General features: G+C 38.4%; 5 protein-coding genes across 5 annotated transcripts; 1 reads left to right on the top strand and 4 right to left on the bottom strand.

Annotated features, from left to right (window-relative positions):
- Positions 1-230: 230 nt before the first annotated feature.
- Positions 231-3,073, bottom strand: LOC122010546 (the record flags this gene model as incomplete). The annotated part of the gene is made up of 2 exons (XM_042567070.1): positions 3,017-3,073; positions 231-632 (listed from the first exon to the last, which is right to left on the bottom strand). Coding segments are annotated over exons 1-2 (459 nt in total), but the record flags the coding sequence as incomplete, so codon positions are not given.
- Positions 3,008-5,505, top strand: LOC122012646 (pentatricopeptide repeat-containing protein At4g32430, mitochondrial-like). The gene has a single exon (XM_042569251.1). The coding sequence runs from the start codon at positions 3,072-3,074 to the stop codon at positions 5,334-5,336; it is 2,265 nt and encodes a 754-aa protein (XP_042425185.1). The 5' UTR covers positions 3,008-3,071; the 3' UTR covers positions 5,337-5,505.
- A 63-nt stretch (positions 5,506-5,568) lies between these two features.
- Positions 5,569-9,575, bottom strand: LOC122012647 (DEAD-box ATP-dependent RNA helicase 52B-like). Its single transcript, XM_042569252.1, has 6 exons — positions 8,794-9,575; positions 8,612-8,695; positions 8,211-8,453; positions 7,778-7,945; positions 7,455-7,568; positions 5,569-6,483 (listed from the first exon to the last, which is right to left on the bottom strand). The coding sequence occupies exons 1-6, from the start codon at positions 9,367-9,369 to the stop codon at positions 5,788-5,790; spliced, it is 1,881 nt and encodes a 626-aa protein (XP_042425186.1). The 5' UTR covers positions 9,370-9,575; the 3' UTR covers positions 5,569-5,787.
- Positions 9,576-10,647: 1,072 nt separating this feature from the next.
- Positions 10,648-18,796, bottom strand: LOC122012645 (probable cellulose synthase A catalytic subunit 1 [UDP-forming]). The gene is made up of 14 exons (XM_042569250.1): positions 18,467-18,796; positions 17,067-17,262; positions 16,702-16,883; positions 15,745-15,829; positions 15,464-15,650; positions 14,970-15,236; positions 14,535-14,880; positions 14,317-14,454; positions 14,119-14,244; positions 13,800-14,012; positions 13,454-13,721; positions 12,345-12,541; positions 11,906-12,256; positions 10,648-11,515 (listed from the first exon to the last, which is right to left on the bottom strand). The coding sequence occupies exons 1-14, from the start codon at positions 18,545-18,547 to the stop codon at positions 10,928-10,930; spliced, it is 3,225 nt and encodes a 1,074-aa protein (XP_042425184.1). The 5' UTR covers positions 18,548-18,796; the 3' UTR covers positions 10,648-10,927.
- Positions 18,797-20,405: 1,609 nt separating this feature from the next.
- On the bottom strand, positions 20,406-24,850 carry LOC122008222 (transcription factor HY5-like). Its single transcript, XM_042563870.1, has 4 exons — positions 24,605-24,850; positions 24,326-24,530; positions 24,079-24,235; positions 20,406-20,668 (listed from the first exon to the last, which is right to left on the bottom strand). Exons 1-4 carry the CDS (start codon positions 24,687-24,689, stop codon positions 20,588-20,590), a joined length of 528 nt encoding a protein of 175 aa, XP_042419804.1. The 5' UTR covers positions 24,690-24,850; the 3' UTR covers positions 20,406-20,587.
- Between the last annotated feature and the right edge of the window lie 2,412 nt (positions 24,851-27,262).

Here is a 27,262-nt window from a genome sequence, read left to right as displayed (position 1 = left end):
CCCTCGTTCAGGTTGGCCTCTTGCTTCTTCTTCGACTCTCTGCACTCCGAAGATTTGTGACCCACTTTGTCACAGTTGAAGCACTTCCCAGAGAACTTCTTCTTGCTGATGCCTCCTCTGGGTCCCATCTTAGAAGACTTGGGGTTCTTCTGTTTCGAGCTTTGACCGTGCTCGACCACGTTGGTTTTCACAGTAGCCTGAGAGAACAGCTTCCTCTCTGAACTCTTGTTGTCTTCTTCGATGCGAAGTCTGACTATGAGTTCCTCCACATTCATCTCCTTCCGCTTGTGCTTCAGGTAGTTCTTGAACTCCTTCCAGCCGGGAGGCAGCTTCTCAATGATAGCTGCCACCTGGAAGGTTTCATTCATAACCATCCCTTCCGAATGGATCTCGTGCAAGATCACCTGAAGCTCCTGGACTTGGCTGATCACCGTCTTGGAGTCAACCATCTTGTAGTCCAGGAATCGACCCACGATGAACTTCTTGGCCCCTGCATCCTCCGTCTTGTATTTCTTGTCCAGGGACTCCCACAGCTCCTTAGCCGTTCTCTTCATGCTATACACAACGTACAGTGAGTCGACAAGGCAGTTGAGGATGTAGTTTCGGCAAAGGAACTCAGAATGAGTCCATGCCTCCACTGCACTGATGGTCTGAGCATCAGCATCCTCAGCATGCTTGGGAGGGTCCTCGGTCAAGAACCGAGCCAGATTGAGCGTGGTCAGGTAGAAGAGAATCTTCTGCTGCCACCTCTTGAAGTTCAGTCCACTGAACTTATTTGGCTTTTCCCCATGATTGATTGGTACAGTTCCAATCGGGGCGGAGGGGGCCTTTATTTGTTGAGTCTGTTGCACCTCAACATTTTGTTCTGTGGTCATCTCAACAGAAACGAGTATGTTTCAAGATTGTTGGATACAATCAATCTGTAGCCGGAGATTTTACGGGGTATTAGATGAATTTAAATATACTGAATTTAAATTCACTTATCTGTTAAAATGACCTGAGCTGATAATCTCAGGCTGCCAGCAGGGGCTGGTTTTCTGACCACGGAGTGGTTAAGTGAGCAGAGTGTCAAGCAGCAAAGTCCGCGCGGACTGAAGGTCGACCGGGCCGAGCAGGTGGTCGACCGGGCGAGCAACAAAACAGGCTGATCGTGCGAGTAGTGAGACCAACCGAGCGTACCGAGGGCGGACGACCGAGCGAGCGAAGATGCTGACTGGGCGAACGAAGGGGCCGACCGAGCAGCGAGGTCGGGTAGGCAGAATGGCCGGTCGAACGAACAGCGAGACAAGCCGAACAGGTGAAGAGGCTGACCGAGGCCTGCGAATGACGCAGTTTCCTTGAAACAGATTCGTCCACCTCCGGCTGTGCTTCGAGACTTACTCGGGTCGTCTGTTTCCCAGGATACAACGGCGAAACCGCAATCTCCACCTAGCACTGGTGGTTGCGGCGAACTGAGAAATACCCGAATACTATCACCAGGGTTCTGTCGAGTGGAAGAAAGAAACGACAGAGAAGAAGAAGAGGGAAAAGAAGGTGGATGGAAAGATTATTTAATCTTTCTTTTCCTTATCTCTTTTCCTCTCCTGCTCAAGGCCTTTTATAGGATGCCTTGCATGAGGTTACTTTTCCATTTGCTAAAGAAACGTCATATGCATTATATTAATATGCGTTTCTTATTTAAGCGTTAATGAAAAAAGAATAATCCAAGTGACAAAATGTCGGTTAATTTATTTGGGTGTGCATAGGTCGTGCTCGCACACAAGCAAACTTGGTTCAGTGCAATCCGGGCCCTAGATTTGCACCCTCCCTATGTAGCCACACACAAGAGCAAGTTTCCACTCATTTATTTGTTCACAACACACATGCTTGTGAAACAATATAAACCAACCATCAAACCTTGAAATTTTCAATATGAAACTAAAATCTTCTTCACAATAGAGCTTCTTTCTTCTTCACTCTCTTCTCCATTCACTCATTTCAACAATCCTAACTATAGGCTTGATGAATAATTATCAATGAATATGTCAAACCTAACCAATGTGATAAAAAGGTGTCTTTCTCATCATCGGTTTTACAGTAAAATAAAGAATGTAAATTACAAATGAAGTTTTTAGATGAAAGTGATTTTATTCCTAACCGTTGTCAAACTGAACCAATGATGTCATTGTAGAAGACAATCAATTAGCGACTTCTTTTAAATTTCTTTTGTCGGATTGAATTTTTGTCCAAATCTCAAAAAGGAAAAAAAGTAAAATTATTTCCCATTGTTTTAAGCATGAAGAGATTTATTGGATTGATTCCCACGCAATGTGTGTGTGCACTTCCTATAAAAAACAAAACAAAAAAAACCAGGCATTACGCTCGCGAATGTTCCAAGCGCATTCCTAAATTCCCCCTTCAATTATTAATAATTAAATCTCCAACAATAATGGCCAACTATAACTTCAAAATTTTAGCGTGGACTTACAAGTTAGATCGGATGATTGGATACATTGAGTCCAGTTGTTGGATTCATAACTAAAATAGAATGCGACTATAAAAATGCCTAAGTTATACTTGGTAGTAGAATTCATCAACTATTTAGTTAATTGACAAAGGAAAAAATTATTTTGCGCCGTACCAAATAGTTTTGAGAAGTGGCCAACTAATAATTGAATAGAATTGTTATGTTCATCATTGCTAGGCTATTGATTTATTCTCTACTTAGAATTTCTGCTAATAAATAAGAAAATCACTAAAACTTATTAGAATAAAATTAAGATGAAATTATTGGATTCATTTCAACAACGATTTAGAAAATATGAACATACTGATGGTAAAATTATAGAGATGTTTTAAAATAAGCAATTAAAGTGTTACCAAAAAACAAACATAGTATCCTTAGCAACCAACTCATGATTGTTCTACTTGGAGTTTCGTCAAAATCCAAAATAATGTGTATGGACATGTAAAATTAATAACTTTACTCATATATTTACCAACTAAATCAGCCACAAAACCACAAATGAAGTGTTACGATCAAATAAAATGTTGTCAAATCCAAATCCACTAAACCTTCGCGGCAATTGCTCATGCGACGCTTTTCTTTTTCTCCAAATCTTGGTGCTCCTCCGTCGTCTCTCTCTCATCGACGCCACCTGCTCGACGAAATCTCAAACCTAAATTCCGTTCCGACATGCCCAGACGAAGTCGCCGCCGCACTATTCAACCCCATCCAAGCCATCAGGGAACGACTCCGGTCGGAGGCCTCCCTCGACCCCGGCGCCGTCGCCGCCTCACTCAAGCACTGCCGAGGCCGGGAGGGCCTCCAGCTTCACGGCCTCGTTCTTTCCTCTGGCCTCGACGCCCACACCATCGTCTCCAACTCTATCATGAACTTGTACTCTAAGTCCGGCGCCCCCGACCTCGCGCGCAAGGTGTTCGAGGGAATGCCCCGTCCCGATGTCGTCTCCTGGAACACTTACCTATCCGGCATAGCTTCAAGCACCGAAGCCCTCGACTTCTTTGCTCTCATGCGTCGAACAGGCGTGCATCCCGATGGTGTCACCTACACTGTGGCCCTCGCCGCATCGGCGAACCTGTTGGATCCGGAACCTGCCCGGCAGCTGCACTCCCTCGTCCTTAAATCTGGCTTCGGTTCCGACCTCATCGTCACGAACACGGTCATCACTTTTTATGCCAGGGTAGGCCATTCCGTGGAAGCCCACATGGTGTTCGACGAAATGCCATTTAGAAATTCGGTCACCTGGAATTCGCTGCTTTGTGGCCTCACTCAAGACGGCAGAGGCGGAGCTGAAGCCATTGAGTTGTTCCTAGAAATGGTGAGGGATGAAGACGTTCGACCTGATCGTATCTCAGTTGCCACTGTGATCTCTGCGTGTGGCCAAGAGGGAAAAATTGGCTTCGGATGTCAAGTCCATGGCTTTGCAACTAAGGTTGGCGTTGAGGCCCATGTATCAGTCTCCAATCTGCTCATGTCAGTGTACTACAAGCATGGGGATGTTAGCTCTGCGAAGAAGGTATTCGATAATATGATGCAAAGGGATGCCATTTCGTGGACGACCATGATCTCTATTGAGCCAGACAATGCAATTCATCTCTTTAATGTTATGAGGCTTCAAGATGTGCAACCAAATGATGTTACTTTTGTTGCACTAATTTTTTCTGTTAACGATCAATTGTTGAGAGAAGGGCAAATGATTCATGGAGTCAGCTTTAAGCTTGGAATTGCTGAAAAGTTGAATGTTTCCAACAGTCTCATAACTATGTATGCCAAGCTGAAGTTGATGGTCGATGCAAGGAAGGTGTTTGACGCAATACATTGTAAGGAGATAGTGTCTTGGAATGCTTTAGTTTCTGGATATGCTCAAAATGGGCAATTGGAAGATGCTCTAGCGGTGTTTTCCTCCTTGATCTTACATTGCATGCCAAATCAGTACACATTCGGGAGCATCTTGAGTGCAATAACTACAACTGAAATAGTTTCGTTGGCTTATGGCCAGAGCTTCCATGCCCACATTCTCAAGTTGGGTCTTAACGCAAATGCCTGTGTTTCTGTTGCTCTCATTGACTTGTATGCCAAGCGTGGAAGCATTGATGAGTCTCGGAGAGCTTTCGAAGAGGCTCCTCTCAAGAGTCTGATAACTTGGACATCGATCATCTCTGCACACTCAAAACATGGAAACTATGAAGAGGTGATGAGCCTCTTTGACAGCCTGAAGCGAACTGGTATTCATCCTGATCACATCACATTCCTTGCAGTTCTTGTTGCATGTTGCTGCAAAGGGAAGGTTGATATGGGGCGCAAGGTGTTCGACTCAATGGTGGATGAATTTGAGATTGAACCATGGCAAGAGCACTATGCTTGCATGGTGGACATGTTGGGGAAGGCTGGGAGGCTAGAAGAGGCAGAAGAGTTCCTGCAGCTAGCACCAATGCCACTTGGGATATCAGCATTACAGAGCCTGTTAGGGGCATGCCGTGTGCACAGAAATGCTGAGATGGGGAGCAGGATGGCGGAGGCACTGATGAAAGTTGAACCGACCGAATCAGGTGCCTATGTGCTGATGTCGAACATTTACGCAGAAAAGGGAGAGTGGGAGAATGTAGCTAAGTTAAGAAGGGGAATGAGGCAGAGAGGAGTGAGGAAAGAAATCGGATTCAGCTGGGTGGATGTTGGCTCTGGAGAATCCCTCCACATGCATAGATTTTCCTCAGGAGATAATACTCATCCTCTTGCTGAAGAAATACACTCAATGGCTGAGAGTTTGGGCATGGAGATTAGTTATAAAAAAGAGGATTCAGACATGGGCTTCTATCTGGCAGCCACAAACTGAGTGAATCAGTGCCAACAAAAGATGAAATTTTGAACCTTGAACTCCATTTCTGAGTTGCAAAATTAAACGCACAGTTTGAGATATTGAAAATCCAAGCAAATGCTGGTCCTGGGCAGGGTTCAGTTGTGCAGCTAAAGATGCTAACAAAAAAACGTTACAGTATATTTCAGACTGATTTAAGGGAACCTATTAATTCATTTGTTTACAGCACAACAAAATAGAACTTGACAAGGAAGACTAAAAAGAGCTGCAAGAATGAAATTCAATGTCCAAAAGCTTGAAGACAGGTTTACTAGTGATAATTAACGTACCAACGGTGTTCTGTAAATAAACAAACAAAAGGTTAAAGTGCAAATTAAAAACAAAAGATCATCAACTCAGTAAACTATTGCCTTGCAGTGAACCACATGTATTAGTGTACTATCACCTAAGTTAGAAATTTGCTCAACATTCAATCCCATCCGGTTGGAATGATTTGCAAATTACCAAGATCAGCTTGAGGCAATTCATAATTGACACCGATAATACTGTCATCTTTGTCTGCATTAGCACCATAATTTTGCAACTCAACAGCAACGCCGCCAGCAGGATTTGCACTGTAACTTTGTGATTCATAATTCTCTCCAGCAGCATCACTACCACCCAAAGTACCACCATATCTTTGATAATTATATGAATTACCTGCTGAATTATTACTGTAACTTTGGTAATCATAATTGTCACGACACGAATTCTTAACTCCATATGGTGCAGAATACTGACTTCCACTTGTTGAACCCGTACGATAGTCTATGCTGCCAAACCTTGAAACACCTGTTCGAAGAACTCCCTTGTCAGAATATGCGGATGCCATATTAGCATAGTTGCGGAGCCAATCGGGGACCTCTTGCTTGGCTTCATCCATGCATTCAGCCAATGCCTTGGACAAAGGCTGGTTTGCATCGCTGAAGAATGCAGTAGCCAACCCAGCCTTCCCAGCACGCCCAGTCCTCCCAATTCGATGGACATAAGAATCAATGCTCTTGGGTAAATCATAGTTTATTACATGTGAAACATGAGGAACATCAAGTCCTCGTGCCGCAACATCAGTTGCCACCATGATTGGCGTTCTACCACTTCTGAACGCTGTCAAAGCTCTCTCTCTCTCCTTGTACATACCAAAATACACATATGACAGCTTGGTAAGTATGGAGCAAGTCAAAATACACATATGACAGCTTGGTAAGTATGGAGTAAGCCCTATATTAAGAGGAAAAACAGAAAAGACATGGATATGACCTACAGGGACAAATTTGAATTCGTAACACAATTTTATAATTTCCATAACGTATTTAACAGATTAATATATAATTACTTCCATTAAATAAGGATAATTTAGAAATAAACAAAGTCTTAGAGGACCCTTTTAATAAAAATCAAGAAGAGTACCATTATCTTTGGTTTTAGTAATTAATATTTACATTTCCAATAAAAAAATACCATTTGATAAAAATATTCATGTGATTAGAAGTACAATGTTAAATTTGAATTCAAAAAACATAATTTTATAATTTCAATATATTATTTCGCAGGAAAAAAAATTACTTGAATTTAACAAGGGAAATTAAGAAAAGAAAGATCAAGAGCACCCTTTTATTAAATGTCAACAAGTGACATTTTGATAAAATATATATATTCATGTCAATAGAAGGACAAGGTTAAATTTAAATTCATAAAACATAATTTTATAATTTTCATAAAGTATTTCACAGAAATAAATAATAATAATTACTTCAGTGTAATAAGCGTAATTTAGAAAATACAAAGATTTAGAAAAGCCTTCCAATAAAAATCGAGAGGGATTACCTTTTCATAAAAAAAATTATAAAAAAGACACCTTTGATTTAAAAAATTATAAAAAAAGGAACACCATTTTCGCCAAAAAGTCGTAGAGAAATTAGCTTAGCCATCCTATCGGGCTAATAAATTATAGTAAAAAATTAACCAATTTATTTTCATTCGTTCATTAATCAAGCAGAGTATGCAACCAACTAACAATGCCAAAGCAAGAGAATAAAAGAACATGATTCTGGCAACCAAAATCTGGAATTTCATAATAGAAAAGAATCTCCAACTTACTAGTTGAGTTTTATCACCATGAATAGATGTTGCATGAAAACCATTTCTAGAAAGCCAGCTCTCCAAGTTATCAGCTGCTCTTTTAGTTTCCACAAATACTAAGGTCAAACCATGCTACAAGAAACAAAGGAAATGTTACACAAAAAAGTTTTTTATATACACACCAACAATTTACAGGATATGATTGGAGAAAGATTTCTTGAAGGAAATATAAAATCTCTTAAACTATGCTAAAAAAGCAGATGACTATGCAATATTATTTGTCTTTTAAAAAAATCAAAGCCAAGACAAATACGACAATTGTTAGAACTCGATCAATATACCTTTTCATAACTTCCACAATTTCTTTGTGCACGGAGAAGATTCATTAAGTAATTTCTTTTCTCCAAATCAGGTACATATTCAACTCTTTGAGAGATTAAACCTGTGCTAGATCCAACCTTTCCCACAGACAAAAAAATGTAGTTGGACAGGAAGTCTGAAGCCAATCGCTGTAGCAACCACAATATAAAACCAATAAGTCACGTTCAAATTTTTTTTTTTAAAAAAACATGATTTTGTCATTCATGCTTCTCAAAGTGTTTCATCAATGGAAACTGTTCCATTCTAAGTCACTCATTCTGGCCATGTAGAAGAAAAGTGAATGCTCCATTCCAAGCATCTACCAATACTTTGAAAATGCAGCGCTAGTTTAATACTATGACCTACACAACATAATATTCATGTCCTGGATTACTGAGTGATTCAAACACAAACCTGAATCTCCTGGGGGAAGGTCGCGCTAAAGAGCATTGTTTGTCTTTTACCTGGAGTGGGCATGCCCATCTGCTCCACTATTCTCCTAATCTGTGGCTCAAAACCCATATCCAGCATTCTATCTGCTTCATCAAGTGCTAAATATCTGATGCCTCGAAGAGAAATTCTTGCTCTCTCTAATAGATCCATCAAACGACCAGGTGTTGCGACTAAAATTTCAACACCTCGCTCTAAAGAACGCAGCTGTTAGTGTCACACAAACACCAAAAATAAAAGAGCGATTAAACAACACACATTTTCTGTTAAAAGAAAAAAAAAAGAAGAGAGAAATCCGTTTTGTGCTGAAGTTTAGTGTTGCGAGATACAGATAATAACAGATAAAGATATTTCCGACAACAAACTTGTTGCGAAATTGGAGCTCCACCATAGGCAACGACTACTCTGACACCTGTTTGATATGCAAACTTCTTGGCTTCTTCATAAATCTACAGCGTGAAGGAAACAACATGTCCAAGGGGCAAACGTTGGAATATAAAACTAAAGAAAAATAGTTGTTCAAGTGAGACTAAGCAGAGCATCAGACCTGATTTGCTAACTCCCTGGTTGGGGAAAGAAGAAGTGCATAAGGAAAAGCACTGCTACAGTAGGGTGGATCAGTAGGCGGCAGCGGTGGTTGCTTCATTATGCCACAGATGATCGGGAAGCAAAATGCAGCTGTCTTCCCCGACCCCGTCTGCGCACAGGCCATCAGGTCCCTCCCTGCGATCAAGATGGGCATGGCGTGTCGCTGCACCGGAGTAGGCTTCGTGTACCTACACCGCTCGATGTTTCTCTGCAAGACACCACCCAAATGGATCTCCGCGAAGCTTGCAGCAGAAGGCGGCACATCGACCCCACTGGCCTCCACAGGAACGTTATCGTAGGCGTCAAAGTTAATCCCGCCACTGTCAGCTGAAGCGTCGGCGATATCAAAGGGGATGGGCTCCTCGCGGCGTCCGAAACCACGGCGGTAGGTTCGTCCACCAGGTTCAGAATTGAAGGAGCCGCGGCGCGTTGCGTTGTATTCGGATGGAAAGGTGGTCGGACCACTAGGGCGATCGTCATGGTTGCGGAGATGAAGAGGGCGGTAGGTCGAGCGGGTCGGTCGAGGCCCAGACATCGCCGGTGACAATGGCGGAGAAGGTTCAAGTTCTCGGCACCACCGCTGCTGAACCTTGCGAAAACCGCTACTCGTGTTGGAGATCGAGGCGAGCAAAAGGTATCGGCCGGCTATGTGACGGAGGGAGAGAGAGAGAGAGTAGTAATGAAGCAGTGGGCAACCAATACGCCAACCGATCGAGGCTTTCCTTAAAAAGAGTGGGATGGCAAACGGCGAGGGAGAGAAGAGGCACTTTACTCTGGGCGTTTGCACTGCATGTGCTTTGCGCGTGCTGTCTTGGGAATGACCGAATGAGACAAAAAAAAAAAAAAAAAAAAAAGGTATTCGACGGAACAAAGGAATGCGATTCGATTAGCAAAATGTAAACAGAACAAAGTGTTATGAGAAAAAAAAATCCTCCCAGCTGAAGAAAAAAAGCATAGATAAATAAAACCGGCACAGACATTTATCTTTTTCTCGATCTATTTTTGCCATGAGCCTAATAAGTTGATAATTTTGTTCAATTAACTCAAAACGAGTTAACAAGTGCACTGTGCAAGAGAGAAGCGATCGGGAGCCAACAAAATTTTAGGGAAGTGTAAACGATAAAAATTAATAATAGTGAGTTTTGATTTATAATAACTTCTTATTCCATGTTCTCAAATGAATTTATTCTTCTAAATCCGTGAAAATTATTATTACATTTTCATTCTGTTTTTTAACAGATTAATTTTTAGCATACAATGGGACCATTATCATTAATGCTCTGTTTACATGGAGAAGAAAGTAAAATTAACAAAAAAAATTCATAATAAAAAAATTTTAATTGTTTATTTTATTAAAATTTTCAGATAGAAAATAAATATAATCCATCGGATAATTTTAAAATCAAAATTAATCATCTCAAAATCAGACGAAAAACCGCGGATAAAAAGGAAAATGATACATATATCCCTTTACATTTATAAAATTACACCATATATCAACAAATAATGATATATATACTCTTCTTAATTTATAAAATTATAGCATGAAGTCAAAAAAAATGAACTATGTAAATAAAAAATGACGCATGTACCTTTTTTTTTTTTTTTACAAAACTGCGTACATGTATCTTTCTTCCTCTATCAAGATAAACAAACATGTAAAAAAAAAGATTTCTTCATCCTTTCTCTTCTCTTCCTCCAAGAATAATTTTTCTTCATAGATTCCTTTCCATTCCTTATCTGCACCTTAGAGTATGCAGACCATAATTAGTTTACTGTCATACATTTGCTGACCACCACCACAAGTAAGCAGTCGTTCAACATAAAATGGATTGATACGTTCAACATAAACACATTGTGCAGTGTCCTTGTTCATAATATATATATATATAATTTTGCCATCTACACAAAAAGGAGAAATAAAGGAGGGAGGAAGTGGAACCTTAAAGATTACTGCAACATCAGCCTTGAACAATCCACTAACCAAGCAATCTATACCATGAGAATAAATAGAAATAAATAACTAAAACATGTGTAGATCCTTGATCTCCAAATGGGAAGAAACAATATCTGAGCCTGAGAGGAAAGGATCATCAGCAATTAACACCACACTGTCCCATTTGGACAGCCTTTTGAGTGGGAGAAGTGAACGGATCAATATGAACCCATAGCAATGAGAAGATGGAAGCAAGCAGAATGGACCAGACAATAACAATGGTAGGGGTTCTGTTTTGCCGCCCCATGAGACCCTTGAGGAAAGGATACAGATGTGCAATCACCCAGAATGCAAAGAAAAGCCTTCCAAACAAAGGGCCCCATGACTGGTACCCGCTGTTGACTGCATAGGATACGCCGGCGACAATCCCTACCATGTTGATGACCAAGACAGTGGTTGGAGGGACGAGGAGACTTGTCCACTTGAAGACGTAGAGCTCAGCAAAATCTCCATCATCATCAGAGGCCTTTGATGTGACCGTAAAACTTGTGTCTATCCCTGCCAACACCTTGAGTAAACCCTGGAAGACGGCAAAAAGATGGGCGGATGTGCCACCGATAACCCAGAACTGCTCATTTCTCCACCAGTCCTCGATCCCAACACCACTCCACCTGAGCTCAAGTATACCAGTGGCGAAAATAGATATGAAGAGCAGAATGAACCACATTCCTGCATAATTGCTTATCTGCAAAAGCCATGACGGATCAAAACACAAAGAGCTCAAAAATCCAAAAGAGGAAGACTGAAATTAAGAAAATATCTGACAATTTTTAGCAATAGGTTCAGGGAAATGTCACTTAAAGGTCAAAAAGGCACACAGCTGCTAACTCTGCTAAAATTAGACAGACTAAAATCACACACAAGGTTTCAAACAAGAAGAAACACTTCTTCGTTAATCATAATACACAAAATATTTGCTAAGAGAATATACATCACGGAGGAAATACTTGCAGGCAATAATTCACTTTTTTCATAGGTCTAAATAAAAATTCCAAAATAAAATAAAAGAAACCAAAACAATAATGTGCGTGCATGAAATCAAAAGAGAATATGAGGCTTAAAGCAAACAGCTAACCTCTGGAATAATGAATTTTCCTGTTAGAAGGCAAATGGCAGGAAGAACACAGTAGGCAATCAGTGGGATAGAAGTGATTGGATAAACTATGGTATTGATGTATGCCAGCCTTTCCAAAAGCTTCAACCTTCCACTGTAACCATACCATATAGGACAATGCCTACTGAGCAGAATTTCCACAGATCCCAAGGCCCACCGAAGCACTTGATTAAGACGATCAGAAAGATTGATTGGAGCAGAACCCTTAAATGCAGGACGAGGCGGCATGCAATATATGGAAATCCATCCACGAGCATGCATCTTAAACCCAGTAAGAATATCCTCAGTAACTGAGCCATATATCCAGCCAATCTGGATGCACGTGCACAAATGAAAATTAAGCAATTTCTTTTTAACATAGAACCAAATAATACCAGAAGGTGAGATGCCACAGACTAACCTCTTTTCCCCATTCAGTTTTGTCTTCAAAACCACAGCTAATAACATGTATGGCTTCCTTCAGAAGAGACGCCGGATCTGTGGATGGTGGTATGCCTCCCTGCTCCATGGAAGTTGAGGCAATGAAAATTGGTGACTGACCAAATCGCTTTTCCAAACTCCTCTGGGACATAAGCAGTGACCTCTCATCCTCATAACCTTAAAGATGCAAACAAAGAAGACAGCTCAAGTTTCATAGTGTAGTAGGTGATGGAGACAATGAAAAAAGTCTGTAACAACTAACAAGCAAGGATTAAATAGTAGAAACAGGATCTCTTGGATTAGCAGTGTCATACAAATTAAAGTTCGTATATTGTGTCCCTCTGGAACACAATAATCATGATTATGCCTAGCAAACAAAACTATGCATACTAGATGTAATGCAATATCCCAATATCATATTGAGAAAGGGAGAATGAATAATTAATAAAAAAAAAAAGTCTACATTCAATTTACACTAATTTTAAAAAGAAAAAAGAAGCAATATTCACCCCAGACAGTCAAAACTTGATCAAAGCCAGTTTTATTTTGGCAAAAATGAACGCATAGAGGGATGTGCTCAGTAATAATTTGCAAATACACAAAATCACAGGATCTCCAATGTAAAGGTAGTGTTATCATAAAATAATGTGCTCTTAATGAATTTATAAGAAATAAAAAACATATAACTATAATAACAAAAACTACTACAATAAAGAAGGGAAGGTGGGTTGTGACAGATAGAAAGGAGAGAAAAGGGGGACATAAAAGTAGGCAAAATGTCTGATGCAGAATGGAAAAGGTTGCAACTACATCTCCATATTTGATTGTGGTGAAGTGCTTGTTTTGTGATAAGGAAAAAATAAAGCCAAAACATATGCCATGACAACCTTGTATAAAAAAATATGCCCTACTCCAAGATCAAGAAGTAGAATTATTGCTATTCAAACAATTTTCTCATCCGCGTTCTATACTTAATGATTGGCAATTCTCTCAATCTAACAATCTTCTGAAAAATGGATTTTATTGCTAGCATATAGTTCCTCATCTATGATGTAAAACACAGAAATAAAAGGATAAATAATTTACTACCTTCTATGCCTTCTTCCACATCTTCCATATTGAAGATGGGAACTGAAGATTCAGTTCTCTTCATAGCTCTTTTCTTGCTATCAATATAGCTCTTATCCGCACCCTTTCGTTTCTTTCTTGAACCACAACAACTCTTGAACACAATATTCGGCTCTAGATCAGCCTCGGTCAATACAGGATCATAGCCATACAAAGCCTGCCTGTTGAAACAACACCCTGTCCCCACATAAACAGGACCTTGGATGCCATCCAAACCTTTCAAGTTGATCTGTGAAACATTATGATAGTAAGGTTTTTTTTCTTTTTTTGTTATGCAAGTGCATTTGGAAATTGATATATTTCTTACATCAAAAAACACAATATTGCGATTGGCATATCGATCGTGCAAGTCAATGCCATCGAACCGCTGAGGGAACTGCACGTAGCATGTCTTCCTTCCAAATGCAGGATCCATCATAAAGCACATTGCTTCCCGAAGAGCTTTGCTATTGTTAAAGTAGTGATCACAATCCACATTCAGAAGGTAGGCACCATTGGTTAAGACAGCAGATACCCGAATCTAAACAGAAAACAAAAACAGAGGTTACCCAAGAATCAACATCATGTAGGTGATAAATGCAGAAAACATATGATAAATATACAAGCATAGGATGAAGGATACAAACCAAGGCATTCATTGCACCGGCCTTTTTATGATGCTGGAAACCTGGTCTCTTCTCACGGGAAACATATACAAGCCGAGGTAACTCATTGCCATCGGTATCAAGCCCTCCACTATGTCCTAGAAAGACCTACATTCGACCAAAAAGTGATATAAAGAAGCAGATGTAAAACAATAGAACGTACAGTGAAAAAATATGAACCTGTATCATGCCAGGATGATCTCTTGGATTATTTCCAGGCCACTGAGTTCCATCTTGCATTGTCCAACCTTCCTCCGGAGTTTTCTGTGCTTTTGCAACAAGAGCATTTATGCGAACCTTATATTCCTCATATTCTCTCTGAAATGAAATGGTACATATATTAGCACATCTGATAGACACAAGCCCAAAGGATATGAGCAATTATTTCACATTCTTACCTTCATTGCTCTCCGTTCTTTCACAAAAGAAGGTTGGATTTTGTCTTTCAGATAATCTATCTTTTGGGCAAAATAAAACTCTGGGGCCCTAGGTTCAATATTATGCTTCTTGCAAAAAGGTACCCACTTCCTTGCAAATTCAGCTGTCTCTGATAGGGCTTCAAAAGTAAGCATTGCTGAACCATCATCAGAAACATAGCACGAAACTTTGTCAACAGGGTAATCCACAGCGAGAATAGACAAAACTGTGTTGGCAGTAACTAAAGGAGGTTCTTTCAGAGGATCGACTGTACTGACAAACACATCAATAGGGGCTAACTGTGACGGTTCACCTTCTCTATCATATCTACAAGTGTGCATTTTCAGGAATAAGTTATAGAACAAGTGAGTAGAATATCATGCTTAGTAAATGAGAACATTGTACTAATAACCGACCTCAATGCAAGCCTCTCAAGGTAAGTCTCACGGTTGATTGGATACCATTTCGGAAATTGATCAAGAAGCCATGACAAAGCAAACCAAATCTCACAAATAACCGAGGTTAGCCACAGAGGATAAGCATCATGTACTGGATGAGTTACACGATATTGGAAGAAGAAACATAAAATGATAAGCCGAAGTATGATAACCACGCGATAGAGGTTTAGTTGGTTAGAAGGAATTGGGACTATGCGGCTCAGAGGTAGACGAGCATCATCAGCCCTACAAAAATGCAACCCCTTTTGTGTTTAGTTCTATGAGAATTTAAAGCTTTAGGGAATTGTAAATTGAAAAAAAAAAAACATGAAGCGTAATAGGAAAATGCAAATCCATGTGAGTTCAAGTCCATTGGAAGGAAAATAATACAAACACTAAGATGTAGCTCATATAAAAATATCTCATTTAGGAACTGAGAATAAAAAAAAAATAGAACAAATGCAAGTCCATACATTTGTAGATCTTCACCATTTGAACCAGTTCCTTCCATATCTCCTTTTCCTTCATTGTATTTGTTAGTCATTTGCGTCATGTTTTTGTCCTGCTTAAGCTTCCAACCTTCAACTCTTTCTTTCCAATCAATACTTCCAAGTCCATAAGAATTCAAGTCTTTCGAAGGATCCACAATCCTTACAGGAACTGCAAAGTATCCCGATAAGAATCAAGCCACTGAAGAGCTAAAACAAACCAGTCTTTTAACAGCATTGCATATAATAATAGGATTATATATTACCTGGCATGCTGGGATCCACATATCCTGATGATGGACTTCGAATAGAATGACGATCAGGTGTTGCATCAGGTAGTTCACCAGAAATCTAGAAAATTGGTAATGACAGTAAGCCTAAGCAGAAGGTTGGCCAACAATGGGTTATCGTCTTATTATCAGGATTTGCAGATCAAATTTCTAGTTATGAAGAATATGTAGAGTATAAATATATTTCTGTTAAACAAGCCAAGTGAAACATATTCTGCATGTAATAAAATGAGTTAATTTTTCCAAGCAAAATAAACTAACCAATGTAAATCCATAATTATCTGATTTTGGTGGATTAGAAAGGTCATAGAAGGATGTATACTAGGAAATAATTGAAAAACAGATTATAGTGCATTCTGAAGCCATGAACAACAGTGCACAATGAAGGAAAGGTAAGAAGAGACAAACAGGTTATTCTTCCCTGAGATGAGGTGTGCCTTTATTCAAAGGGCAAAACTCAATGGTGTGAAACTAGTACTATGAATTAATAGAACAAGATTTAGACTGGAAGAGGTCCTAATAGCATTTTCCCTTAATGAAGGCTAAATATAGGTGATAAAGCCAAACACTCTTGCAAGTTGTATTGCTGGAGTCCTCATCTTATGTAGCCTAAAAGATATTCCAAGGAGTACTAATGATGTTTGTATTTACAGAATAATACTTAGTTTAAGCGTGTAACTACAAAGGGGAAAAAGATCAACATGTCGTAAAGGATAGATGGCATCTTTTAACATAGATCTCTCTATAGTTCTGTTCCATGGTTCTCATCTTGCTTACCATGGCAGCATTCGTTGTTATCTACCCATAGAATTTAGGTAAACAGCTTATTTGTTGTTCAACAACATTGAAGTATACATTCTAAGTTTGCAATGGCTATATCTGTCCATCAACTGTCTGTCAACCTAAGACACTAAAGAATTATCATTGTTCTACCTGTGGCCCACTAGTCAAACGCGGAATACGGTGTTGAGGTTCGTGTCTAGAAGATGAAGATAAATCAACATCTTCTCCCTGCCATTTGCTTCCCACCTTGACATTGCCATGCCTGTAATTGAACTCGTTGTCCAGGTCATCAACACCTTCCTCTTCCTCATCTCCCTCAACCCGAGGACTACCTGATATCATGAAACACATTAGATCTATAATCCAGTGCCAGTGATAAATATTACAAGTAAAACAAGAAAGCAGATTGATAAAATTTCAACAAAAGAAAAGGCTATTGAGAAGTCATGTTTACCTTTAAGCATGCATATCTAACAAAAGCTTTAAAAGAAAATTATCACAACTATCAAGGTTACCTTTGTGTCTCTTGTACCGAGTCTTGCATTGGGGGCACGACTTATTTCCTTCTTTCCTTTCATATTCATAACAAGCTCGGCAAACTGGGAAGGCACACTCATTACAAGCAACAAATAGATCCCCTGTGGCTGAGAGCCCAACTGTATCACCACAAATCTGACATTCTTGACCATTGAAGTTCTTCACCATCTTTGGCTGCATTGATGACAAACACAAGCAGTAAAGAACAAGGCACTGGAAATATGAAAAAGTTTGATCTGGTTGGAATGAGCAATTGTGAGTAGACAGTAATCAGAAATAATGTGTAAGGATTCTTAGTTGTGAACATGGTGAGAGATGAAGCAAAAAAAGAGGAGAATTAGAAGCTACTTCAAAATTCTAGGTAGGCTTTTCCTCCAACTAAAAAAATGGAAGCTATCTCAAAATATGGTCATGGTTTAAAGTTCAGACAGCTAATATTTCAGTAAAATGATAAATAAAAACACACTAAATGTAGCTCACAAACCAAAACTCATATACAGTCCAAGTTCCCATATTAATACTCCCTGATGAAAGATCTTATGAAATATTGACCATGAGCATAGAGGGCAAGCAGAAATCAATATAAGTAGAATACAGTTCTATGCAAGAGAACAAGGAGAGAGAAGCATTTTTGCAATTTCAAGATGTAAACATCTTGGCACAATGAGCAAGGGAGACTATGAGGCCTAAACTATCAGAAGATGGAAGACTACTACGATATCTAATTTAATAGGCAAATAGGAGGAAGAACCAGTGCAAGTGTTATCTCAATCATGCATATTGAAAAACGTAACACAAACTAAGATTATTTAGGACTATTAGATAATTTCAACAGGAATAAGCCAATAGCATAGATAAATGTCTCGAGTTTAACAAGAGTTGCCGGCAGGCAGTAACGTTGGTAGAGAACTCAAACTGTAACATAATTTTCTCGACGCCTACATTTGGTGATAACATTAGATGATCAATGATGTTACAGGCTGAATTCTTTCAAGAACTGTAGTGAACACTTAAGGTAGTCCGTAGTCAACATCAGCCTAAGTTCATAGTGAAATTCGACAGCATGAAACCCAGATTTGACACTGACAAAAAAAAGGGACCAGAATCTATTTTTTTCCTAAAATTAACAATCAAAGTAGGGCAATAAGACCGATTTCACCAGCACATGTGGAACCTTTTATCAATCCACGAATTGGAACAGTCGATCATGAACCTGAACTGAAGTCAACCCACTAACGACTTCAGTCCACCGCTAGATCCGGGACATCAAACGATTAAAATGCCACTTATTCCAATAAAAGCCGGAAGAAAACAAGTAAATTATCGTATCTGGGAGACCAAGAATCAGAATCAAGAGGGACAGATGAGGGACGCCCACCCCAGAATCGCCTTCGTGTCGGATCATCACGAACTCGTTCCGCTTGTGCGACCCCGCGACCATTCCGGCATTGGCTTCCATTGCTCCTGCAAATCTCTCTAAAGATACAACTTTTCTCCCGGCTTCCTCGCTCAAATCTCTACCAAAACATGAGGGAAAGAGAGGCAGACAAAGGAAGCGAGATCGGGGCAGCCTCCGCTTCCGATCGGAGCCGAAGAAGCACCACCGACGAAGGCTGAGGACTCAATCACCACCAGATGCTATCTCCCATCCAATGAACCCAGTGTTACCCCTTCTTCTCTTTCCTATCTCTTTTAATACAACGCGCAAGGAAGCTCTAAAGTTAATTTAATTACTAAATTATTACCTCCAAAATTGATTTAAATAAAAATTTATTTAGACCCTAATATTTACCTTGTATTCAAAAATCCGCTCTGAAAGTTTAGAATTTTAAACTTTTTTTTGTCCCTTAATCATTAACGTAGTATGATATTAATGTACCAAGATATGCCAAAATATGAGGGCATATTTAAAAAAAAGCTAAACTCTTGGGCATAGATAAAAAATCCAAAAATAATTAAAAACACTAATATTTAATTAATTCGGCCATTGAATAAGAGCGACGAGCTACCGGTCGTCCAACAGCGACTTCTCAGTTACGGCGTGGAGAAAAGATCAACGTCGAACGAAGACCGTCCGATGGATAGGGCGACGGAATTTGAAAACGTCAGATTAAGGGGAGACGTTGCGGGGTCGACATCGGTGGGGCCGTTCACAGGCTGCCAGTGTCGCGGAGATCTCGGGTGACCGGCTACTGCCCGTGGTGGAGCGGTGCGGTTGTTGGGGTGTGGTGCGCTTTGTGTCGGTGCTGCATGAGCGTAGGATGAGCTGTCCCTGTCCTGAGCCCGAGCTAATAATTGATTGTTTTTTTTTATTAGCGTATTTAGGATTTTTTTTTTTTGGGTATTTCTTATATTTATAGGTTAGGGTTGTATATATCAGTGTCGTGTCCTATTTTATTAATTTTTTAGAATTTTTATTAAGAAATTTCCTTTTGTAAGAAAGAATTTTTTCTTTTTTTCCATATATTATGATTTTATTCTTTTTCTAGAATCTACATGTTTATGAATTTGAAGATTGATTATCTATTCTTAATAAAGATTATTTTTTTATTTTTGGTAAAACTTAGAGAGATATTTTTTTCCCCTTTATTTTTGATATTTTTTATTCTTTCCTTCTCCTCAATTTTGTCTTTTCATCAACTCCTATGGTCATTATCCTATTCAACGTCACTTTTTAATAAAAATATTTTAAATTAATTTTTAGAAACAAAATTATCAATTTGAATCCCTGAAAATTTGCATTTCAATTGAGACATAAAGCAACTATGGTAAAAAGTGGCACCCATAGTATGCAAGGATAAGGTAATTTGTGAGACTTCTATATTCACTTGGAATTAACCCAAATTTATATGTGGCAATATGACTACATGAACAGATAACACAAATGTTTATTAAGGAGGAAAATTAAATCATATTTCTAATGATTAAAAAATTATTTATTTGTCCCATAGCAATATGTATCGCGTCTTCTTAAATTTTCAGACATCTAAGAATTGAGTTCATTTTCAATGAATTAACGGATGATTTAATTTATTTTCAATGAATTAACGGATGATTTTTTTTTAATGAATGATTGAGATAAGAACGCTGAGTTAATGAGTCATTCATTACGAGCATTTCTTAAATTTATTTATTTTGATCAAACAAGAATAATTAATGTTGTTGCTATTAGGTGATTTTGTAACAATATTCTTTATAATAACCAAACCATTGTAATCCCAATTAATCGAGACTAACACCAAATAATATTCAAAAGAATAAAAATAGGTTATTTTGATAATTAAAATTTTAAGTAACTGATAATCTAATTGGAGCTCTTTTTGCAAGGAAATTCTGGTTCGCATATATCTGAAATATACACACATATTCACACAACTATAATTACAAAAGTGTCATAATATTTCTCGTTCTGTCATAATCAAATACTATTTCATTTATGGCATAATTACATTCGAAATTAATTGATTAATCGATCATTTACTGAGTAATGATTTTATTATTAATCTGTCGAGGCGTCAGGATCGATGCTGCTGGCGCCCGTGGACGATGCCTTCCTGTTGCTAGTAGTGTTCTTTAGTATCTGCATAAAATCTATCCATTAGCTTAATGTGGACTGTCAAGCAAATACAAAGCATGGATTATATACAAAATTACTCTGGAATTGTTTAAAAAAAGTGAATGACACGAGCTAAAAGCTAATTGTGAAATCAAATTTCATGTACAGTTAGTTAATTATTGTACGAAGGAAATCATCTTATATTTTTAATTAACCATAATTAAAATTGAGGTTATATTTTCGCAAGCTTTATAAAAAAAAATGGATTAGATTTGAAAATTTTATAACAAAAGGATAATTCAAATTTCTATTTCCATGCACGTCAAGTATTTTAACACGAGTTTTCAAAGTAATGTTAAATGTTTTTTTTACTTATATGTAGTTCATAATATATACTCAAATTTATGTAATGGTCAATGATCCAAGGGTAAAGTGGGACTCAGATGGTAAAGGTGTCAATGACACGTGGAGATCAGAGTCAGCACGGTCAACATATATCCCGGGTTCGACCGGGGGCTGGCGTACTGCCCGAGCGGCAGCGCGATAGCCCAGCTTAACGCTGGGTTTCCGATGCTCAGGGGCCGAGCGGAGTCCCGGCTCGGGCGGACGATGGACATTGCTCGACTACGCGTGGTGCGGCGCGAGCAGGATGAAGCACTAGGGGACAAGCAGGCCTCCCACTCGGTTCGGTCACTCCCTCAGCAGTATGGGGGCGCAGCCTAGCGGACCCCCACTCAGTCTTGTAGACGACAAGATGAGCAGAAAGGAATATCTTCCTCGGAGCAGGCGTCATCGACAAGCGGCATGGTTGGCGGCATGATCAGGCAGATAATCATATGGTGGAAGCCTTCACTGTCACGTCAGGGATATGTCTGACACACTCATTACAGGTATGCTTTGAGAGACGTGCACATCTCGGTAAGCGTGCACGCGCCTTCAGGGAGCCCCTATATAAGGACCCCCCAGACTTTCAACGGAGGTATGCGCGACTCATAACTGTAGCTACAGTTCTCGTCATTCTATTTCAATTTCTTGCTGTCGGAGGCCGACTTGAGCGTCGGAGGACCGTTGCCGGGAACCCCCTTCCTAGCTCGGTTTTATGCTTGCAGGTTCCCCGCTGAAGGTCTACATCACTCAGAGGATTGCTCGGAGTCAACAAGAGCATCACGCCCCCAACGACCGTTGACTTAGCACTCGGACAGGATTAGTCAAAATTTATCAACTCAGTATAATACGATATTATTATTGAAAAAATGATATATCCTTGTACTTAGGTTGTTCTATTATTTTAATAATTTGATAATACATTTTAAGTAAGATGTATATTTAATATTGGTGTATCAAAGTGTAAATGTAATGGTGCTAAAAGGATCAAATTGGAGTAAAAACCTCAAATAATGTGGAGCTCTAAAGCATATAATTTAGCTTGAGGCTATAGTGCAGTGGAAGGATATTAAGTTATCATCGCCCATGATTTTATCCTCACGTATGGTATATTTATAAAGTTTTTTCATCAAATGAGGTGTGTAACTGTGGGGTGCTAAGCTTCTAGGTCGCCAGCAGTGAGAATTTTCTGATTTATCCGGATACTCCAGATTTAATAGGGTAAATTTCATATTGGGATTGCCTTAGAACTTAGTTATTAAAGCCTTGTGACTTTAGAAGGTATCAAAGTCGTATGTGTTAATTAATTTAAGTTTTGGACCATGGAGTGAGTTAAGATAAATTAAGTATAAGAGTATAATACTTTGAGACACTTCGGTCAACTAGAACAAGATTTGTAATGAATGAGAAGTCAATTGTTATACATGGATGCAAGATTTTAATTTAAGATCAACTAACGAATACATATTAAGTTAATTATATAATTGATTGCAAGTCAACTATTTATATCATTGGAGTCTAAATTTAAATCATGTTTAGTAAATATTTTACACCGTATAAAATTTACCTGAAGACTTATTAAAATAAACATTTATGCATATACTAATTTCGACAACCTGTGGGGTATTAAAACCAAAGGTATATTGAACTAAAATATGAAGTCGTCACTTTAGCGACACTGTAGGACATTCTAGGACTAAGTCATAAGAATATTTGTCCTAGTGCAGCGATCTTTTGTATGAAGGAGGTCAGACACTCAATAAAATATTTTGTATTCGTTGAGAATTCACCTAAAGATTTATTGGAGTAACCACTCATACAGTACTAACTGCGTTAATTTGTGAGTGCTAAAATCAAAGGTATATTGTAGCAAAAACATAATTAATCTCATCCTAGGTCTCCCTCACATTCTGTTCTTAGATTATGTGAAGGGAGATAAATGATGGGGTCAGTTTATAGCCGACCATCAAGTGAATTAGGAGGTGGAAGGACTTTTTCTCCGAGGATACGTGCCCGTCGAGAATTGATCCCTATTTCATTATAAGAAATCTGTCATAGCTGATACTCCATGAGAACTAAAATCAAAGTTATATTATAGCAAAATGTGGAATCCGCCATTTCAGCGGGTCCATACGATTTACTCCATGATTATCTGTGAGTAGGTATATTGGAAAACTGTAGTTGACTAGTGCAGGGAGAGCTTTTTCCTCAATTTTATCGAGATTCGAACTCTTACCTTATTATAGTAACTCTACTCCGTACTAGGCAACTCAACTTGACCCCGGGGGCTAAAATCCTTGTGCTTGGGGCAATGTGGCAGCTAGTACAGTGAGGTTATAAAATCAAAGTTATACGAACTATATATAGGATAACTTTTAAATAAAAAACAGAAGCCAACGTCCCATTTTCTTATGCTCTTCAACATCAATGTCCAAAAGAATAGGGAAGTTGAAAGGCCTTAAACCCTCAACCCTCTATTTTTTATTAATTATCTCTTCCCTTGATTCAAGTTTTTTATTAAAATATGTAATTATCGAATCTAGTTTTTATTTTTATCTGATTACTATATTCATATCATAATCAATTGTTCGACCATTAATTAGCACAGCATTTTTTATTCGAATACTATCTGAAAGTGAATTAATTATTATAAATCTGATTATCTTCAACTCCCCAAGTCTAAAAGCACTAAAGAGAATGCAAATTTACATTTGTATGGATGAATTATTAGTTTGATCTTACAATTATATACATAATTCAGAATATATTAAAAGAAGACAAACCTCCATGATGCTTCAAAACTTACAGCTTAATGCATGATAACATCACTTTGAATATTTTTCTCTGGACACTTTTTTGAGGAGAATAAAAAAATTCTTTGAATTGTATTTCTTTTTCGAGTTCTTGATCGAGCATCAACTTAATTTGTTTAGATTGTAAGTTGTTTTATGGATGAGCAAACTAAATGGTAAGTTATAACAACTCGACATTTAAATAGCTAGCTAGCGTGTTATATATAACAAGGCAACTTTAAAAAAACAATGACGTACTTGTCGTAGCATCTTGTTTTCATTCTGCAACGTGGACAGCCTCTCCTCCAGCTCCGAGTTCCTGCTCTCCAGGTCATTCGCCTTCGCCTCCAACTCGCTCAAGTGCGCCTTCTTCCTCTCCCTCGCTTGCTGAGCCGACACTCGATTTCTCAACAATCTTTCAGTAAAATGATTTTCATCAAAATAAATATCGAACGACGATTTATTTTGTTGCTAATTTTTGATGATTGGTAATTAGTTATAAAACCTTTTGAGGCGTTTGTGCTCTTTTTCAGCGGCGTTCCTCCCCTTCCTCTTCACCAGCTGCTGTCCGGCATGGCCGCCAGACGACTGAGCGCGGTCCGCAATATTGACTTCGGCCGAACCTGATCCTTGCCCGGAATTCGATGAGCCGGCCAGGTCGAACTGCCCGAACTCTGGCACCCGTCTTATGTCCTCATCGCTCTCCATTCCTTCCCATGATTAGTAATTACTCGATCGATACATCAAGACGGAGATAAAATATAATATCCATAAATTAAATCACCTTCTTTGATGTCCGTCTGAGGAGCAGAGCTGGAGGATCTCTCGCTGCTCGAAGGGAGGGAGCTCGTCGCTTGTTCTTGAAACATTTTAATTTGTTCGAATATTGATGAGCGTTCCCCGAGAGCTAATTAATGGGTCGAAGAAGAATCGAGATCAGCTGCTGCCGCCGCCGCTTCTAGTTCTAGGATCTCCATCGCACGTAAAGGAATGAGAGAGGTTTAGGTTCTCGAGACGCGGTGGTGGATCGCCGTTGGATGGGGAGGGATCGGTTGGCCATCGGCCGCCGAGCGTGGACGTGGGCGGAGCCATGCAGGGTGGGGGGAATCCGAAGGCGAAGAGGAAGGGAACGTGGGGAGTGGTGGAGCATCCGATCGGATGATGATCGTGTGGTGGAGGCGGAGCCGACACTGACGCGTTATTGAGACGATGCGGATTTGGATGGGCATGGATTCGGTAGCCAACGTAGTCTTTCGGTTATCGTGACGATGCGGACCGTTCGATGTGGACGAAAATTTAACGTTTGTAAATCTGAATATATGAATTATCAAAATAATAATAATAATAATAATAATAATAAGTTTTTTTTTTATATTCACTCTTATGATCCATGATCCATGATCCAATTAATTTGATAGACGATCAATCTGGTACTATAAAAAAATCTCCATCGATTTTGAAGAGTAAATCACGAACCCGAAGATGATCAACCCAATATCATAAAAAATCTCCATCAGTTTCAAAGAGTAAATCACGAAAGTGCGACAGCTAACTCCTATAGTCTTTGTCGTCTTTATAAGTCTGTCCAAAATCGATATTTCATTTTCTCTCATGAAAATAAACTCGTAAACTTCTTCCTTCCATGAATACTTCAACCTATGAATACCCCACAGAGCCACGGTGTTTATGATTTAATTGATTCATCCAATAACATTTTAATACTTATGAATAAGACAAAATAAATAATAGAAGACATCATTAAATTCCTTACAATCTACTTCAGAAATTCATAAGACTTAAAATAGTTATAATCTAAGGTCTTTAGGTCGATTATAAATTTTTACCGAAACCTATTAATTAATATAAACAAGTTTAATTGGACTCATTTCACGTCCTTTGAATTTTTAGGATTGCAAAGAATCCAACAACGTCTCTCATTGTTTATTTCAGTTTTCCAAAGGTGTTAAAATGTAATAAAGAAGAATCGACAATAAATTTCATGCTGGGCATGATATGGAATCATATCAGACATAACGTGAAATTTCTTGTCAATTCTTCCTTATCATATTTTAACATTCCGAAAAAATCAAAATAAGCAATGGAAGACAAACTCCTTTTAATCTGAAGTCTCTAAATCGATATGTAAAATTTTGAATGAAATCTATTGATTGACATAAACATGTATGATTAGACTCATTTTAAATCTTGTGAATTTCTAAAATTACAAGTAGTCCAATGGTTCCTTTCATTATTTTTTTTCAACTTCTCCAAAGATGTTAAAATATAATTAAAAAAATCAATAAGAAATCCCACATTAGACCTAATACGTGGGTCTGGTAGGATTAATATCAAACCCAACGTGAGTTTTTTTTTTTTTTTGATTTTTTTGTATTATATTTTAACACCTTTGGACAAGCTAAAAAAATAATACAGGATATTATTAAACTTCTTGCAACCTTAGAAATGTACAAGACCTAAAATGAGTTCAATTGAACTTGAGTAACCATTTTAGATTATATGGATCCACTACAGAATTTTTATCAATTCTTTCTTATTATATTTTAAGACGTCCAGAGAATTTGAAATAAACAATAGAAAATATTATTAGACTATTTACAAATTTAAAAATACATAAAATCTGAAATACATTCAATCAAATCTATTTAGAGCCATCAGTAAATTTCTATCAAAACTCACTAATCAACGTAGAAACTTCAAATTATAACAATTTCTTAGATCATGTAAATTTATAAAACTACAAAGTCCAACAATATTTTTCATTACTTATTTCATCTTATCCAAAAATATTAAAAATATTATCAAATAAATCAACTAAATACTAAACACCCCAGGCCTACTAAATACTAAACACCCCAGGCCTGATATGATTTTCATATCAGCCCATATTATGCATGTTAAAAAAAAGTTTATTTGCATAGGAGAGCATAGCAAAAACAAGAAAAGACTGAGAAAAAGTCAATTTTGATGGGAGGGATAAAATATAAAAATCATACAACTAAATGTGTCCTTTGATAAATGACAAAGGAACGTGCACTTTTGATCAATTTAAAAATCTGTATGCGCCTTCGATAAATTGCAGAAGAATCAGAGCTCAAAAAAAACTAATTAAATAGGTACAACAACCAACAAAGGTCTGTGCAGAACCAATTCATGATTATTACTTTTCAACGAAACAAATGAATGACTAGTTATTTACAATAGGTTGATGTGGAAGATTCAGTCATGGCTTATTAGCCACTCAGAACTAGTTAGCAATTAATGCCATGGAATCACTCAGTCTCTTATGGCTTATAGCGCATCCATGAGATGCTCCAGAATTCGTCATCTCCACGGAATATTCACTAGCGGTAGCAGCTTCAACTGCCCCAAAAGTAACACACCAAAATTAGAGTTGTCACTTCAAATCATGAACCAAGAAATT

The sequence above is a fragment of the Zingiber officinale genome, chromosome 8A, assembly GCF_018446385.1.
Source record: "Zingiber officinale cultivar Zhangliang chromosome 8A, Zo_v1.1, whole genome shotgun sequence".
NCBI classification, from domain to species: Eukaryota; Viridiplantae; Streptophyta; class Magnoliopsida; order Zingiberales; family Zingiberaceae; genus Zingiber; species Zingiber officinale.
This window is presented reverse-complemented; position numbering and strand designations above follow the sequence as displayed.

Coding starts and splice junctions, on each gene's coding strand:
- LOC122012646 (XM_042569251.1), top strand. CDS start 3,072: ATGCGACGCTTTTCTTTTTCTCCAAATCTTGGTGCTCCTCCGTCGTCT.
- LOC122012647 (XM_042569252.1), bottom strand. CDS start 9,369: ATGTCTGGGCCTCGACCGACCCGCTCGACCTACCGCCCTCTTCATCTC. Junction 8,696..8,793: donor CCAGGGAGTTAGCAAATCAG/GTCTGATGCTCT, acceptor TTCACGCTGTAG/ATTTATGAAGAAGCCAAGAA. Junction 7,569..7,777: donor ATTGTGGAAGTTATGAAAAG/GTATATTGATCG, acceptor TGTTTCTTGTAG/CATGGTTTGACCTTAGTATT.
- LOC122012645 (XM_042569250.1), bottom strand. CDS start 18,547: ATGGAAGCCAATGCCGGAATGGTCGCGGGGTCGCACAAGCGGAACGAG. Junction 15,651..15,744: donor TGTGGATCCCAGCATGCCAG/GTAATATATAAT, acceptor GATACTTTGCAG/TTCCTGTAAGGATTGTGGAT. Junction 11,516..11,905: donor GAAAATTCATTATTCCAGAG/GTTAGCTGTTTG, acceptor TGGCTTTTGCAG/ATAAGCAATTATGCAGGAAT.
- LOC122008222 (XM_042563870.1), bottom strand. CDS start 24,689: ATGTTTCAAGAACAAGCGACGAGCTCCCTCCCTTCGAGCAGCGAGAGA. Junction 24,236..24,325: donor GAGCACAAACGCCTCAAAAG/GTTTTATAACTA, acceptor TTTTACTGAAAG/ATTGTTGAGAAATCGAGTGT. Junction 20,669..24,078: donor AAAACAAGATGCTACGACAA/GTACGTCATTGT, acceptor GATTTTATGCAG/ATACTAAAGAACACTACTAG.